Genomic DNA, 19,639 nt, shown 5'->3' on the forward strand with positions numbered 1-19,639 from the left:
GCTAATTCTCTGTTCTCTATAAGAAGCAGCACAACTGAAAATTAAAATCTGAATCCGGCTTTTTCAAAAAAAAAAAAAAAAAAAAAAAAAATATTGTTCAAACAAATTTAGAAAATGCTGTTCTGGAACATCAATACTTTTTAGTGGCAAATATACATACTTGTAAAAGGGTTAATTTCAATAAAAATCAATTCACAGTAAGTATTTGTTCTTCCATGTCTCAATTCAGATCTCTTAGTATGAATTATATATATGGCAAAAAGTCAAATAAGAGCAGTGATAGCATTTCAAGATCTTTTTCCCTTACAAGCATTTGAACTTTAATATTGCTCTTTTGTGGAAAAACTCAGGATCATTTCACTACAGCCGTCTCTTCATTTGTTTTAACAATTAATTATATTCACTGGATAACATAGAACAGGAAATAAACAATTTAACACCAAGTGTCTTTTATTGATATGATTACAATTATGAAACAACGCATACTGGATGGCTGAACAGTAACACCACACTCAGTGTTTCTTCAACACTTAACAAAAGCTCTTCTTCAGATGTAACCAACAAAATAATAGGTAAAATAGTTTGAATAAATTATTATTGAACATAACTTAAACTTAAAAATACATTAGATATCTACTAATTCTGAGAATAATTTAAAGACAAACACAAAGGTACCAGTTTTGATCCATGGTAATACTTTTAGTTCGGCATTGAAAGTTTGCATACTTTTGCTAGTTGTACTGTTTTAATACTGATAGTGATAATACTAAAATATTGCAAATCATAAGTACAGATTTAAAAGAAGATTCATAGATCGGAGATAGACCAAAGTTTTATAGACTAACCTAATAGAAACTTGTTGATTATATTCTTGAATAATACTAAAATTTATTTCCACCGCTTCTTACAGATACTAATCTATTAAAACACAGATCTTTTCCGTACTGGTTGTACTTTTATCACAATAATAATTCATAAACTAAAATTACCATTTAGAATGGGATAAATAATAATAATACCTTATATATATAAATATTACATTGTATAAAAGTGTTCAGATTAAAAATAAATAAAATACTAAAAATTATTTTACTAAAGTCGTTATCCCTGTTTACGTTGTGGCCACTGTTTCTTGAATTTTTTTAAGTATCTTTTTTAATTTGTCAGTGTTACAATGACCCCTATTCAGTAATTTTCCTGTTCTAATGAGGGGTTTGAATGAATTTCCAAACATATGAACCACCATAATAAAGTACAAATATAATTAACTTGTAAAAAACACTGTAAGAAACACAATACTGAAGTTTTAAAACTGAAATACTAATCAATGAAAGCTCTTAAAATTGCTTGGTAGTATTAATTACTAAATTTGGCTGGCAGTATTAAAGACAAGACGTTTAAAGGGTGCATTAATTAGAGACATCACCGGGGAGATAACTGCCGACTGGAGTTATATCAGCACAGCACTAAATGCAACCGTATTCCAGCTGTTCACAAAGCCATCTGACTAGATGCGTTGGGATGAGTTCGGTGTCTACTTGTGCTTGAGATGGTCTCCGGGATGGTCCTCAAGCTTGGACACGGTATCGTCGTGATCCATTGCTTCCTCAGGCCATTGGTAGGTAGCAGGCAGTGGGCAGTCGTAGTTGTAGTCATACATCTGCTCCTCAATAAACGCCCTCTTGTCCACTGGCTCTGGGTATGTTGAAGCGATACCTAAACATCATGGTTTGGTAAATAATTATTTCCAATACCATTTTAGGAACAGATTAATAAAAGGAAAAGAAGGAACAACGGAATTCTGTTGATCACCTTCTGTTCACACTAGTCTAAAGTTCTTTTCAGGACTAAGTGCAGAGACTAAGGCAATTTCCCTAAAAAAAATCCCTTTGGGTCCCATTCCTATTGTAAAAAATCACAAAAAACTTATTTTGTTATTGTGAAGATTTTACCTTCAGCAAGTCCATTACTTCCTTAGAATACAAAATTTCTAAAAAATTACATTAATTTACGATTATAAATTTTAAGTTGCTGTGGGAGATGAGTTCTATAAATAGATATTTTAATTTTCCATGACCTAATATGTAAGTATATTTATATGCCAAATTATTCAGAATAATATAAATGTCAATTCATTTGAGGATTCCAGAAAATGTTGCAACTGTTCTTAAATAATATTTTATAGATCATTACAAAAGCTTTTACTCATCAAATTAATTGAATCCACATAACTAGTTCTACTCTGTATTTAGTACAAATATGTACTGCTTTTATTTACATGTATATCAAAGTAAAAGCAATCTTATGTAATGATCAAAATAAAAGATAATAAATACAAATTAAAAAACATTATATTTGTTTACAAACACACCCAGTCTCGAAAATGACAACAGTTTGCTGACTGACATTCAATCAGCCAAATGAGTCAATTGTCTAGTTTAAATATACAAAATGTTATACATTAAAACAATTCAAAAGTAACTCCTTAGATAAATGAATACAAATTTGCACTTATGGACTGTAGAAACAATGTCAGGACAGAATCAACCGGAACGGAAATACAAGACCAATAATCTATGTCAGACTGAATGTGCCTTACAGAGCAAAACAACAATTTAGATATAAGACAAAGTTCGTCTATATAGTGCAAAAGATTGATACAATTAAAATTATATAACTAAAAATATTGAAGAAAATACTGTACAATTCAGTCAGTGGTGGTAAAAAAGTATTTGAAAAGTGTGATCACTTTGTAATGTTTTTACTTATAGAAATAAATTGTGCAAATAGATTTGGGTCCTAAAATTCAACTTTATTATGCTATTGATATCACTTTACATTTGTATTTTTTGACTTTGAGACAAACAACAATTTCATGTTAAAATTTAATTTGAACATCCTTTTAAAAACTGTGATTACAGATCATTTTTCGAAATACCATTATTTTGTACATGAGGTTTATCGAAAACACGAACCTAAAAAGTTAATTCTTTGAAGATAAATATTAATTTTTAAGAAAACCCACTCCATGACTCATCATTTTTACAGTATATCTCTTTGTGCTGTATTCATATTTTCAGATTTTCGTGTTGATAAGGATCTAGTATATAATTACATGACTTATTTAGTATAATTTGTTCAAAACCTTAAAGGATTGTTAATGTTTATAGATCTGTAAAAGTTTTAATTTATGCATATGATATCCAAATGCTTACAATGGATTACTGCTTAATAGATACATAAATCATCCTTCCCATTTCCTAAGGAAATAAAGAATCACAGGCAAAATAATTAGTCTTTAAATAGATACATAAAGTTTGATTATTATAAGCTGAACTATTAAAAAGCAACATCCCTATATATAATAGAACAAAAAAGTACAATACAATTTAAACTAATCCAAAGAGTATCAAAAAGGATTGAATAAAATTTTTGGTTATTGTATAAATCACTACCTCTTCAAGAGAAAATTTTAGAGCAGGCTCAAACGGAATCTGAACTTACCTTTCTCATAAGCATAAATTGAAATTCTAGTAGCTATTTGTGCAGAACATTCCCTGATCTTGTTCAGTGGAGGGTAGAGACTTCCCCTCTCGATATCTTCCTCCTTGACATAGTCAGCAACGGTCTAGGACGTGACAAAGTGTATCAGCAAGTGGACATTATCTCTGGTTATTTAAAAAAATGAAAAAGTACCAAATAAGAATGTAAAGTGCAGGATTTAAATCTTAAGTAATAGGGTATGACTTTATTACAATATTTTCTGACATTAAAAGACAAGTAGTATCAAAATACAGACGTATCGAAAATGAAATGTTGAAAATGACTTTGACTTGATGTGACATAATATAATTTATACATTTTTTTACAAACATCTAAAAATACAAGCACTGGCACTTTAGATGCAAATTTTTGACATCCCCTTTTATAGACGCTGGCAGTTTATGAAGTTTCCCAACACTCATAAAAACAAGTGTTGACAACAAAATTATCAAATGGATTTTTTATGCAAGCCTGGTTAATGCTATTTTAAAACCATTTAATGTACAATCAATCATAATTTTAGAATGATAATTTTTATAGAGATATTATCTGTACCACATTTTTAAGCATCAATGGTCTAAAAAAACAAAAATTTAACAAAAATTGCTAAACCTCAATCTACTGATAAAACATTTATATTAAGCCATCATTTTCAATAAACTTTCAAACTATTTTAAATTGTAAAAAATAATATTATTGAAAACACACTACAATGTTTTGAATAATATTATAATTATTTAAAAATTGTTGAAAAGTTCTCTATTATAGCAAAGTCCTAAATGGAATTATAAAAACATTTCATGCTTACACATTCTAAGCAATTAATTATATTATGAGCTGAGCTGAACTAATGCTGGTCAGTAAAAATTAAATAATACAACTTTTATTAAACAGTTTTTAAACAATAAATAATGTCGAAATATGTTGTATAACTATTAGGCCTAGTATTATATATGTTGTAAGGGAAACATACTTTACATTTCGTATGTATTGGCAGCATATAACACGTACATATAAGTCCATACAATAACCGTAATATCCCCCACAAATATAAAGGCATGATCAACCTAAGAACAAAGTGAAGTTGTCTGAAATGGACTCAAATTTTTTTCTCTTACACATAATGGAACAAAAAACAGACATTGTTCCTGTAATTTTTAAAAACTGAAAATCCATGTTCATAAACATTAGTTTACTTATGCTAAATTAGGTAAAACGTGACATTTCAGGTGAAATTAACCATAAAGTTCTTGTTACCTGTGCAGCTATCAGGAAGAGCTCCTCAGTAATGTGGTGTATACCAGTAGCGATGACTCCGAGAGCTACTCCGGGGAAAATGTAGGCATTGTTACCCTGCCCTGGGGTGTAAGTCTTGCCGTTATACTCCACTGGGGGGAACGGAGACCCACTGGAGAATATACACCGTCCCTGTACATGCATTTAAAGAGATCACTTCAATATTTTAAAAAATATGCATCCCAGTTTAAATGTAAAATAACACTCATTTAAGAAATCCCAGAATTATTTCGAGATCAACATTATAATAAGGAAAGCAATTAAAATCACCTAAATCTTCCCAGAAATAAATGACCTGTGCACAATGTGCTTCACCAAGCTAGCTGTTCAGTTTTCCACGGTAATGTAATGAAACAATGCAGACTTACATCAGTGTTGACATAGGCCTGCTCTGCCGTACACTCTGCTTTACTCGTGGGGTTGCTCAGAGCAAAGATGATGGGACGCTCATTGTTGTTAGCCATTTCTCTCAACACCTCGGGGGTGAACGCACCCCCTGCTGCTGACGCTCCTATTTCACAACACAGTCACATGAGTAGGGCAAGTATGAAGAAAATTGTTCACAGCTCAATATACTTTGCTAATCATAACATCTTCTCAATTTAACAGACTCATTAATTTAGTAAAAAGAATTAATGATTTATTAATTACTTATTTGCATTTTATTAATAATGCTTTCATTTCAGTATTTGAACAACCATACTAAATTTGTGAATTTAACTAAATCTTGAGAATATCTTTAATAAATAAACTCAGAGTGGCCACTCAAAACTTCTTTTTAAATTCCCGTTTAATCAGGTTACAAGTTTTCGATATCCTATTTTATTTTAATAGGAGATATAAGCAACTGTACTATTACATTTAAACTTTTGTATGCTACATTAACCCTATAAGTGGCGGTCATTTGTGGTCTCAGTGGCAGACCGTTTTTGGGCAAATTGCCGTGATCGTTAAACTTATTTTTAGAAAATATTATCTAAGTGATAACCTAACAACATTATATATTTTTGTTTTCCTCATGAGCTATAGAATAAGAATAAATATAATATTTGGTGCCTTACCATTATTTTCAGATTAATATCATTGTAGATGTGTAAAAAGACTTTTTTTAGAAAATATAATTTTTAAGTTCTACTGTCCGTCACTTTGAAAACTACTCGAGCTACAAAATAATGTCAAATTCACAGAATATACACAATTTTATTCTAAACAAATTACTTCTTATACTTTTTTTTCTATTTACAATAACACAAAAAAGTTAGATGGGAAAAACTAAATCTATGTATAAACTGGTTTTCTTTACTCCCGAGTCACTAGAAGGGGCTTGTCTTTTCCTCCCAGTAGTGTAGGGCCTATAATAGTATAATACTGGCTTAGTTTGTCATAGCACAGTATATTTCGTAAATATAAAACAGGAATTGTCTTATCGCAAACCCCTCCCCATCCTCAGACAGAGGTCAAAGTCGAGCGATCTAGTAGATAACGTGACTACAGATTCTCGCCGCCCGTTCAGCTGGTGCGCCGCATTCTTGTACTTTTCGTGCCGAAGTGTCTGTCGAGTGTGTCGCTTTGTTGTACTTCCGTGTTTTACTGTGTGTGTAATAGATTAGTGATGGGTGACACAATGAGAATTTGGGATTTACCCAGGAGCGAAGAGGGGGCCATTCGTTTTTTACAAGATCATGACTAGTTGCCTACATCTAAAATATGCGTTGCGGTCGGCAATTGCTGCTGAAGGCGGAAATCCACTAGACTCACTCATCCTTGATATTGCTGCTTTCTGGGCGTCACAGGAAACCCATTTACAATTAATAATCATTGTAAGTTTGTAATGAAGAGTTGCTTTTTCGTTCTATAATGTTTTTTTTTCTATAAATTTATTTGTTTGTGCCTCATACTGGTGTAGTCGGTATAATCCCAAAGTACCCCAACATTTTCCATGACGAACGAATAACCTAAACATTTACCGGTAACACAAACGCGATAAACACTAATATACTGACAATAACAGTACGCAAAGTCGCCAAACAAAAACAGTGACGAGACGAGTAGACAGCTGTTCTCTTGTCTGCCGCCAGGTCAAACGAAAACCGTCGGAATCATTTAAGCCAGCAAACATTAGTAACATGAATACGCACTATACTATAAGATATGTATAGGAAATTTCATGGAGAATACGATAGTTCAAACTAGGCCTAAAAATAATGGACGGTTGCGGAGCAACGGCCTTAAATGTGAAGCGATGGCTGTAACGGCGCTTGCCACTTCACGGCGGCGTGAATCATACATCTCAGACGGCGCTTGCCACTTAGAGGGTTAATGGAATTTAATTGCCAGCAGCATATGTGAGAAACAACAGTGAAAATTACCACAATCATAATATATTGTTACTTTTTACACCTGTGTCTTTTCATGTTTAGATGGAACCAGGTGTAAGTCCAATACTTTTCCTTTTACATGCTTTGGTGTTAAGAAAACATCCAGTATCTTGAAAAAGAAACAACAACAACAAAATAGCAAACTACCCACTCAAAAAGTGCACTTCCACACAGTGATGTCATCAGCTGTGGGATGGACGGCAATACAATAATATGCAGGCAAGGTACAATAAGAAGAAACATCACCAGTTTAGGACAACGTTTTTGTTGGTAAAAGGTTGGTTTATTACGATCAAAGGAGAAAAATTCACTCTTTTGATTGCAATCACACATTCTATCTTACTTATTATTCGAATGATCATAATTTTATTAATACTGCTTTATGAAATGTAAAAACAAGACAATGAAACAAAATAGTTAAATCTTTCAGACTATGGCAACAAGACTTTTTAAGGAATGTTTTGTTTTATTGAATTTATACTTAGTAAGTGCATGGAGTTGATTGCAAGAACTTAAAGGAATATTTAGCAGAATGTGTGAGTACTTATTTTGTCATTTATGTTAACCCACTGCAACTAAGACAGGTACTTGTCCTTTAAAGCTTTAATTGCTTTAAGATTTCACAATGAAGGTTTTCGGATTAACCAGATTTACAGATTTTATAAATTTTGGGACGATAGGACTCTACTATACCTTTGTTTGAAGTACCACATTAAATAATCAGTAGTTTTCAAATTTATACAAATGTAAATAACTAAAATAAGAATACTAAAGCGGTAACAAATATAAAAATAACTTACCTATTAAAATTGTTGGTTTTATTTCTTTCACCAATGTTAAGAGATCTTTGACAACTGCGTGTTCCTTGGCATACAACTGCTTGTGCCCTAAAATATATAAACTAAAATCAGATTAAAAACTTAATTATTCTATTATTTATTATACATTGTGTATTCCATTTAAGATTATAAATACTTTTATATTTAAATTTGAGTGTTAATATTTAGTTCAATAATCCACCTTCTAGTCTGCCTTCAGGTCTGCCTTTGGCCAGCAAACCATCAATGTCCATCATCCAGATCCTGTTCCTGGCTTCTTGAATACTTGTCCCCTCAGTTTGCATAGCTCGCACGCATAAGTTGGCAATACCAAGAGCAGCCTGACAACAACAGACATATTTTCACAACCATAACAATATTTAAAACACTTGTAATGTGACACCAATTTATCTTCCTTGTAATATCATATTCATTATTGATGTTACATTGGATCAGGACAACCACTCAAAATTGTTTGTCAATTTGCTGCTTTGCCCAGGTGAAAATTTACAATCACTTATCTATTTTTAATACCAAATACAAACAACAGTAATACAGTACTAACACTTTGAGTGTCATAGCGATGAAAATTCCGTTACCAGTTGTAATTCTGAGAAATGCCACAGTCCTGACCGAATGTTGTCACACACCATGAATGTGAGAAATAATAGACAGTTCATTCATTGTGACCACCTATTTTAAGATCCTTTGTTATATTACTGTGTCTGTATATGCTATGATATTTTGAAATACATGTATGTCTACATCCAATTCCAGACTAAATAATAAACAAAATACAAATTAACAAACTATGTTTATATAGCACTGCTGTCACCTGGGGGGGAGGGGGGGCAGAGAGCCATTCATGTTTGAAATTGAGACGTTTTTATTGGCATAAGGCTGGTTTACTAAATTTCAAAAATTAAAGAAACTATAATCTGAATTTTATTATTAACTTTATTTTTAATATTCCACCTGTAGGTTTGGGTAAATAATATTAAGATGTATTGAGATGTATAAGTACATCACTTGTACATAAACATAAACTTATTTTTACATATATGCACCATAAAGACCCTTTCAAATATTCTATCTAAAACACCATATGTGGAGGATTGTGCTAGAATTACTTCTTACTGCTTTAATGAATGTGGACAAAAACTCTGCAGGTTTACTGTATCCTGTTTTCAGTTCACATTTTGAATAGTTAAAAAGACGTTTGGGAACAAATTTTTAATAATATTTTGGAGTTATCAAAATGATAACTAACATTAATGTTATTCTTATGAATTGATATATATATATATATATATATATATATCAAATAATACCCAGCATTTATACTCTCAAGTATTAAAATAATAAGTAAATAAAATAAAAAGGCTAAGTAATTACGTTATGACAATATTTGTTAAGTTTATAATAGAAAATGAATTAAATTAATTTTAAAACACTAATTAAGTAATTAAATTATTAAATTAAGTAATAAAATGGCATATATATCTGAACTTCGTTTTATTATAAGATTATTCTGAGAGTACTTTCATAAATAAACACTGAAACATCACACTGAAATGTAATCTAGAGTCTACCTTAAATAAACTTTTTTAAGAAATAGCTAATTAACGTATTTTGTCAATCACACCACAAATTGTCATAATCATGCACTTTCGATGCATTATGTACACACTTTGGCAACATCATTATCTGCACATCATCAATTATCATTTACAGCTGAGTCTTAAAATGTAATAAATAGGATTGGTCACCTCCCAATAAAAAAAGTTCAAATTAATTTCTGTTTTTAAAAGTTCTCTCAGATAGTAGATGTTTTTCAGTTCTACATCGAGATTCCCAGTTTTCCTCGATTGCTTCAAATATCTGTCTTAATTTCAGTTTCCCAGTTTTTCTGATCAGGTGGGCATCCTGTGGATGCCTTCAAGCTGTTTTATGGTGTGTTAGTTATACAGAATATATGTAAACTCATGTGGTAACTTTACACAAGGTACAGATCAGACTTTTAAAAATTATTCCATAAATGCAAAAGCAGGATTTAAACCTTACATTACTTTATTTCTTTTCTTTATTGCATATAGCAACTACATTACTAAATGAAAATAATGGCCTCTTATAAAGGGTCCCTATATACCTCATAGGTATATAGGAACCCTATGAGGTATACCCTATGAGGCCAAGTATGGTCTTGTATCAAAATAGCAGACTCAAGCTCTGAAGGCTCTGAAAACCTTATCTTTCCACCACCTAACAGTTACACCAGCAGTTCCCAGCTAGTGACATTACATGTAAGTAGTACACTGTACCAAAAAACACAATAAATTAATTTATAAACATATGGAACTCCTTTAAAACCCTGTTCATACATTTCTTGGCTAAATTTCTTTTATAATCAAAGATGAATTCTGTGTTATTTAACTACAAACCTCTTTGTGCCTTTTGTCTGGATAACTACTTAAAAGCATGTTTCTTTTTTTCGTCATTGAAAGCTACTAGCACTGCAGTATTGTATTTTTTGGAAATTTTAACCCTTCCCACGCGGAATTTATCTTTCAATTTTGACTCATAACGCGTAATTAACTCTAAAATTTTTTTTACATGTTACCAACTCCAATTTTAGTTAGTGGTGGCTATTGGGAATAAAAAATAATACAGTATTACATAAAAATCAGACCCCTATATTTAACTAATTTTCAAATTTTACAAACAATTGAAAAACCAACCTTTTTACATGAATTTCTAAAAATATTTTCAATAACGACACAACAAATAAAGTAATAACAACAAAATAAAAAGATAATATAATGCTAAATACAACAGGAACACGAACAGTAAATAAGGAAATATGGCAAAACAGCGTTAAACACTCAAATATGCCGTGCCGGGATATATCCGTTTTACCGCGTAATGGTTCGCCGCAGACTGAGGCTAAATCACGCCACAAGGGACAAAGCCACGGCCTCCCACCACTGTGATGCACCAATAAGGTTCAAACTGTAACATCTGCTTTTCAGAACAAGTATTCAACACTCCCTTGAACTCTAGCGGATTCCACGGCAACTACAATTTATTAAATAACACAAAATAGACTTTGAAGGATATATCCGTTTGCCGCATGGGAAGGGTTAAAAGAATAAACAAGTTTTATTTTGACCTCAAAATTACTCCGTAAGAATCTAATATTTGAGTTTAGATACAAACAAAAAATGTTGGACCACACACTACATAAAATAATATTATACATTTGAAGTTCAGTTCAAGGAAACACAAAAATCATTATAGGAAAGGCTGATATTACCTCTCCAGCTCCAAGGAATAGGAACTTGTTGTCTGACATGCGCTTCTTGACTACAGGCCGTGCCGCCATGAGACCTGCCACGGCGACTGATGCCGTACCCTGGATGTCGTCATTAAATGTGCAATACTTGTCTCTGTATTTGTCCAGGAACCGGAATGCATTGTGGTTTCCAAAGTCTTCAAACTGTACATAACAAAGTTAACATTTTTAGAACCACAAAAATTTTACATATGCAAAAATGTTTTTCTGTTTTTATAACAATGTTCCATAACTGCACATATTTAAAGCTTTTTGGAGTAAGATTATAAGTACAAAACAATAGCTCTGGTTTTAAGCTCAGTAAGCTTATACTAGATTAGTTTATTGGGAGAAAATATATTTATGCCATGACAAAAACATTACAAAATACATTAATAATACTTTTATACCAAAAACTTGAGATTACATACATTTTTGTATACCTTTACAGAGTATTAAAACTCTGGGACTATAAATAATCTATTATAATACAAAATGTTATAGTCTGCTAAGAAATAAATCAGTAAACTTACTCATATGATGATGAAGCTGATCATATCCAATTAGTACTTTGTTTATACAATTTTCAAGCTTAATCATATATCCAATATATAATGACCAAGTTTCTAGTCTAACTTAAATTTCAAATAAGAGAGATAGTAAATTTGAAATTGTTTTAGAATTTTATATTAAAGAAAGGAGCATACAGATTAACAGGACAATAATATATATTTATACTATATGCAGAAAACAAATATATATCTTAAATAATTATAAAAACCTGCTGGCTACATATTGCTCGGCTTGTGCTTTTTGAATAAGTTACGACTGTATCAACAGATGTTTTAATATACATTTCCACAAATGGGTATTTCACAGTTAATACTTAACCCACTGAAGTAGTAGTTATTCAGTCTTCTGGTAGAAATTAAATATGTTAAAAATATAAGAGTTTGGTTTTATATCGTTATAACATTTTTTTAAATTTGTAACAAAACTATGTTTTTCAGTTTGTAATAAAACAAAATTAAAACACATTTTCATTAAGTTTTTTTATAAGAAAGAGAATGTTGCTGTATGTCTAGTAATACTAGGTTCAAAATGAAAAATATGACTTGTTTTAATACCTTTGTCACACAAAAATTAACAAATTATTTTCTCAATAACACGTTAATATGTAACATGTTTACTGTATACAGTTAAAGTATCTTCAGGTTTAAAAAGGTTCAATTACAGTAATTTTCTAGGCCTGAAACGATTTTAAAGTTGCAGCGGCAAGTATGATAATCTTCAATGCTTTCTTAATATCACTATTACTTAAATTATATTCACAATCACTATAACAGAAATCAACTCAGACTTACATAAGTTGTCACATTTTTCCGCAATGCAAACAAACTTTTCAGGCCCATTCATTTGATGCTAGCTGATAGTGACTAGTGAGTATTTAATAGTTCACACAGAGCAAGTTAAATCTGATGCCAGTTCTCACAATCAGAATCATAACTAGTCCTCTTTAAAAAGTCACCATTAAGTTGTTTTGCCTATATTGTTGTTATTTAACATTGCATTGTGATGTAAATTATATCTTCTATTGGTATAAATCGTAATCCCTTTTGTATAACCATTACATGTAACATTCCACAAGCATTATTACAATTTATAAATGTTTCAGAATCTCATTATACACTCCAAATTCTAATTCAATTTCTCAATTTCCTCATAGATGTCGCTGAACAAAAAGTACTGTACTTCACAGACAACTAAGTAACAACTAGCAAACAAGTTTAGTAGGGTTCCACGGAGCAGATGGTGTACTACTATACTAACACCAGTCAATCATGTAATCTATTCTCCCCCACTAGCAACTAGTAAAATTAAACATACCAAAAGTCACTAGTGTGCTAATGAATACTAGCACTTAATTTATACTAGCCACTTGTTGTTCGTCTACACAACACTAGTCTGCTAGTGCTAGCTGCCAATAGACTAGCATCATGTGAATGGGCCTTTAGACAATAAAAACAGTCGTTCAAAAGAAAGACAAGTGATAAAAAACAAAAGAAAAATCAGGCTTCCCACCCTTAACAAATTATATTATTTGGTTAGTAGTTTCACCTATGTACTTAGAAAGGATATCTGAATGGTATCTAGCAGAAATGTGGTAAACTAAACAAAACAATGCAAGATAAAATGTGGACCACAAACTAGCACTTCTTTATAATCAGTCCCAGACTGGCATCGTGTTACCAGCGTATGGTTAAATCTTTAGGTTATACAGTTGCATTATGGTATTCAGTCTAACATAGTAACAAAAACATTATATCAGATGTTACTGTATAGAAGGATACAAACCTGGATAAGAGTATTCTGTCCATATCGCTTCACAACGGCTTGCATGAATTCATCCACAAACTCGTCATACTCTGGCCCGACTAACCTCTTCTGTCTCAGTCCAATATACAGAGGATCTTCTAGTAATTTCTACAAACATACGATTTAAAAAATTATTATTTACTAAAATATACTTACTATAACTTTATTTTTTATGTTTCACCTTGATTTTGTTACAAAAATATTTCATAAAAACAATATCATAGTACATTATAACAAAAATCTTGGTACAATTTAATTTTTTAACCTTCCTTCTAAAGTTCTCTTTTCTAAATGAGCAGACTATTTGCCCATGACTCCAATCATGGAGTAATGGTGAGAGGAAGGGGAAAGATAAGGGCAAAAGTGATGTTACAAAGTGTTACGCTAACTCTGAGTTCAAATCAGTTTTACTGTTTTACAATAAATTATTGATGGGTAGAGCACACCATACCAGTGAAATACAACATGTCCATTTTTTAAATAATGTAACCTATACTGATATCATTCAATGATGAATTGGATTTACTGTGTCTCAAAAATGATTTTTTTCCAGATATTTAAAGAACTCCCTGGAAAATGTGTTTATTAACGTACAAAAACTTCATGCCTAATTTCATAATCTTGTTATTTTATTTAACTTAACCACAGACCTTATGCTATTATAAAATTTCAAAGTGGTCTACCTATGCATGCTATCTTCGATACTCTGTAGTCTAAGAAAATTCACTAAAAATAGAATAATAACCTCCAAAAATTTAAGTTCTGGTTAGACTATACATGGGTCTTCAAAAAAGAAGGCTGGAATTTTGAGTGGCTGTTACTTAAAAACCATTTAAGATAACTAAACAATTTAAATGTCAAATTGAAGTAAAAATAATTAAGTTTTGTTTTTTGTGTAGCATGGGAGAAAACGTTGACCTTGGCATGCGCAGAACAGCTGCGCATTGGCAGTCCGCTATAGTGACTGACAAGCCTGGTGCCAGTTATGAGTATGATGTATAGGGCGCTACAGAAGGCACAGTGTGTTCTGTCTTTTAGAAGTTGAAATCGATTGTTAGTGTGCAGACTGCCAGTTATACGCTCAATGAGACTGATGACAATCTCAAGTTTATTAAAAAAGTGCTGTTCTCAGACTAAGCTACATTTCACACAGGTATTGTTAATCATCACAATTGTCGAGTTGGATATGGAGTTTGCAACAACCTAACATTGTGCACGAACATGTATACGATTCGCCAAAAGTGAATATGTGGTGTGGACTACTTTATGACCAAGTGATAAACTCTATATTTTTTTGCCAAAAAACAACTAATGGCATAATTTATCTAGATATACTAGAACATTTCTGTTTCTCAAAATAGAAGATATTGAAGAACAAGCTGGTGAACGAGTCATATTGAAGCAAGATGGCTCCCCGCCTCATTACCTTCAGGAAGTCCACGACACACTTAACAACAGGTTTCCAAATGGTTGGATAGGCAGAGGTGTGCCCATTCCCTGGCCTCCCAGGAGTACAGATTTAAACCTTTTGAACAATGTTTATGCTGTAAATATTCGTGATTTGAAAAATCTGTGTGGGCGAATTTCAGAATTGATTTTAACTGTGACACCACAGTGTCATAGATCACACTCTTGTTGATTTATAATTGCGCCACGTTGGTGGTGGCATATGTCGTAAATTAGATTTTAGGTTAATTATTAACCCATGTTAGTTGTTGTGCCATTTGTTATGGATCAGATTTTATTGTGTAATTAATTTCCCACCCTGGTGGTGTCATATGATGTTGATCAAATTATTTTTGGTTTAAATTGTTGTAAGAAACGGTCAGACACATTTTGTACCGTATGTTGAAGTTCAGGTTGTGTAGTTTATTTATTTAATTGTGTAAGTAGTATAATAAATATTCTAATCAGATCGACATAAAAATATAGAACGACATTAAATGTTGTTATTTAATCCACAATGACGTTAAACAACCGGAACATGTGCTCATTACGATGTTTTTTTTAACCAACTAGCTGTTACCCTCGGCTTCGCACGCAATCTTTAGAACCGAAGTCCTTATATTACTTAGTAAAAGCAATTATGATGTAATATGATGGGAGTCCTATAAAAATTTTAAAACGTAAGAGACATACATTAGGTAGACATTATTTAAGTTGGTAAATAATATCAGAGTTTAACTTAATTTTTATATCATGTTTGGCACGTGTAGGAACATTTCTGGTTCTAACTAATTATATACATAACATCACAGCTGAATCTGCCTTGTCATCCTGATCTAGAAAACACAAATATCAGATCATACAGGTCTCGGAAACTTACTTAGGTTAAAAAAACGTATATTTCCAGTCCTTGTCATATATTTCAGGTCTAAGATATTTCCAGTACCATAGTAGAGTTTGCCTTGTTGTTCTGACGAAGAATATATATATATATATATATATATACTTACGTAGAACCGAGATGCATACTTCGCTTAAAAGTGCCTACTTAAGACTGCTAAATTCACTTACCTACTATGTCACAGTTTAGCTTGCCATATTGTCTCGATCAAAATACTATATACGTTTGATTATCTAGTTCTCAGAAACCTATTTTGGTCAAAGTCGTGTTGACATAGTTTTGTTAGCCTTGTCCTGATGAAGAAAATACACACATAAGTAGGACTGAAAAGCCTATTACGACCTAGGGGGAAGTCCTATCTACTTCTTATGTACTTTCGGTATAAGGGGGAAATCCTTATTAGGGTTATGCAACATTCCAATATAATCATTATTCAAATTTTGCGTTATAGCCTACCAGTCTTGCTTTTTGGACTGTAGCCAGGGAAACAATGAATCGTTGATTCATGTTAGTGTTTATTTCTCTGTTTTCCATAAGCCACTGATTAAATGCAATATCACAAAATTTAAATGTAAACAGATGTTTCAGAAGGTTTTTCAAACTATAGCTGTTTACAGCTGTTTAGTGCCAGTTTAATTTGAATTATGAAACGTAAAAAACTAAAATCTTCCTGAATTCCCAAATATTCCAGGTAACCTTTCTTAACTTTTTCTTCATAAAAACCTTCCTCGGATTTCAAGGGACATTTAAAAAAAGGATTAACCGAATTGGTTCAGCCGTTCTCGAGATTTGCGCTTACCAACACATTTTGTGGTTGATTTTTATTTATAAGATGTTATTGAAATCCTCAACAATTTATCTTAATTCCAAATTATTATTTGTATTTGTCTGTGTGATTCTATTTTAAATCAATTTGTAATATAATTGAAAAATAATTTCAACATGGTCCAATTTCACTATAACACTCATGTTGAGATCAATTAAAACACTTATTTCGATTTACAGGTTATATTTGAACATTACAAATCACATGACTAACCTATTTTACTTGATTTTACTTTTATTCAAATAACACAAAATTATGAGAACATGTGTTTTTCTACTAGCAAATCACACATGTCCTCTTCTCTATACTGCTTAGACCAGAAGAAAGCGAGAAGGCTGAGAGATCTGTGACAACTGTTTTACAAGTGATTTACATAACGGGGTCCACAAAGCGGAAGTCATCTACTATTCAGTCTCCAATGCAAACCAATATGTTTTACTATGGTGTTAATTGTTATACCCAATAGATTTCATTTTTATTAATTATGGTAATTGAACAGCTTAAATTGATTTCAGTACAAAGTTAATTTATCTTTTATTTTATTAACTATTTTAGACTTAAAAATGATGAAAATATAACATTGTTTTACTTTATCAGCTGTTTGTGGTACACGGTAACAAAATTACATGTCAATTTTAACTTACCGTTATTGCTGCGAACCATTTGAAAGTTAAATTTGACCGATGTTGATCTGTTAGAACAGATGTTACATAAAACTTGGCAAGAAATTATACCGCTTTGATAACTGCAGGCCAAAAGATGGAGCTCACACCACAATGTATTTTAAGGTAGGAAAACAAAATTTGTTCTTTTTTCTTCAATTCAATGTTTAAATCGTTTAGTTATCTTGAATAGATTTTAAGTAATGGCCATTAAAAATCCTGGCATTCTTTTCGGAAACCCTTTATATTGTAATATACAATTTATCTATCAAGAAATGTAGATTGTAGTAGCAACAAAAGAAAGAATGGAAAACATTCTTGCAAAAGAATGTTTTTGTGTACGATTTAATGTACACAAAAATTCCAGTTACAATCCTCCTATAAAAACAATAAATATTTTTTTCAAAAGTATGAAAATATACGAGATAAAAGCAATAACAAAATACAGAATATACTGCAATTAATTTATTAATAATTTCAAGTGTTTGTTCTGAGAATTTGAATGTAAAATTGCACAAAATGTAGAAAGAACACCTATAATGTTAATGGGGGGGGTTTCCCACAGAAATTCATTGTAAATAAGAAATAAAAGTTACTGTTATATACAATTATAGAAATATGAACAAATGTTCTCTCTAATCAATATTTTTATGGATAACAATTTATTAACAGTAATATAAAGCTTTTAGACTTTGACAACTTCTGTAAAAGTACTTACTTACACAGGGTGTTTCATAATGAGTATGCAATATTCTAGGATATGATTCAGCATATCAAAATGAGAAACAAATTCAACTGGACCAGTGTGCGGAAAACATTTTTTCTACTCCTAGCCGACACTGTATTTTTACAAAATATTTGCATAGTTTGATCAGCTATAATAACATTTTTTTTCATTATATGAATGGGTATTTTATTAGCAATTTAAACAATTATGGCTTGTTAAAAAGTTTTTTGGTAAATTCCATACAATCCCAACCATTATTTTATGCTGAAACCAATGAATGTTTTATTTATTATAAAAACGCACAGAAACTAAAAAGATTTGATATTTTTTGACTAGTCACATGTGAAACCATCAATTAAAAGTATTTAAATAAGTCAATTTTTTTAAGTAGGCCTCCAAACTTTGAAACATAGTTAAACACACTAAAACAAAAGTAATAACAAAATAAATTTACATAAAAACTATTCACATTCAATAGCTTTTATTTTCTTTCATTTACTATAATAATCATTAGAAAGTACAGATTCAATACTAATTTGAATACAAGACTTATGAATCTTATCTTTCATTTGAATTAAAAAAAACCATTGTATCCATGATTAAGAAGTCATTAGAAGTCTAACGGCAATAAAAATAATTTGACTATTGATTACGATGTTTTGTTAACGAACACACAAGCTATTTAAAATATAGTACTATAATTTGTAATTTATTAAACAAAACTACTAATTTTCAAAAGGGTGCTATAATTTTTTTATTTCCCAAAAATGGGTTAAATAAATGTTGTGCTACAATAGATATAAAATACTTTAGTTCAGAAAATGCTGTTAACAACAAAATTTTGTGTACCCAGTGTGAAAATAAAAAAGTTTGCTAAATTACTATTATCCATACAACTTTCAGTGAATTTACATCACAGAAACAAAAAACACAAACATTATAAATAACACTCCTGCTGTTGGTTGCAGGTGTGGGTTTATCAACATAAATATACATCTCCCTAAGTAAATATTTTTGTTTTTATGTACTTTTATACTACCACGTTGTTTAGCTCTATATATGTTACATTAATATTGATAAAACAACAAAATCAAAATGTTTGAAACCGGTTTTCATTTGCTTCTGAGTCACTTAATACACTGCTAGTTATCAATGAAATATTTTTAACATTAGCAAGTCTTGTTCGAACTCATATTTTGTATGGTATTTATTCTAATTTATTTATTTTTACTAAAAAAATTATCAAATGTATTTATTTTTTGTGAATTAAAATGTAATTCAATAAGCTAATTGTAACTTTATGCAATAATCAAAACAAGTCATGATTGTTAAATA

At 31.0% G+C, this 19,639-nt stretch overlaps 1 protein-coding gene across 1 annotated transcript in view; it reads right to left on the reverse strand.

Moving 5' to 3' along the window:
* Nucleotides 1-432: 432 nt before the first annotated feature.
* Nucleotides 433-19,639, reverse strand: part of LOC124362402 (NADP-dependent malic enzyme-like) — a 68,080-nt gene continuing 48,873 nt past the window's right edge. The window contains 8 exon segments of the mRNA XM_046816854.1: nucleotides 433-1,716; nucleotides 3,505-3,628; nucleotides 4,801-4,971; nucleotides 5,208-5,350; nucleotides 8,018-8,104; nucleotides 8,238-8,376; nucleotides 11,349-11,531; nucleotides 13,722-13,850. Coding sequence (XP_046672810.1) covers nucleotides 1,535-1,716; nucleotides 3,505-3,628; nucleotides 4,801-4,971; nucleotides 5,208-5,350; nucleotides 8,018-8,104; nucleotides 8,238-8,376; nucleotides 11,349-11,531; nucleotides 13,722-13,850 — 1,158 coding nt within the window. The 3' untranslated portion in view covers nucleotides 433-1,534.

This window comes from Homalodisca vitripennis, chromosome 5 (genome assembly GCF_021130785.1).
Source record: "Homalodisca vitripennis isolate AUS2020 chromosome 5, UT_GWSS_2.1, whole genome shotgun sequence".
NCBI lineage: Eukaryota > Metazoa > Arthropoda > Insecta > Hemiptera > Cicadellidae > Homalodisca > Homalodisca vitripennis.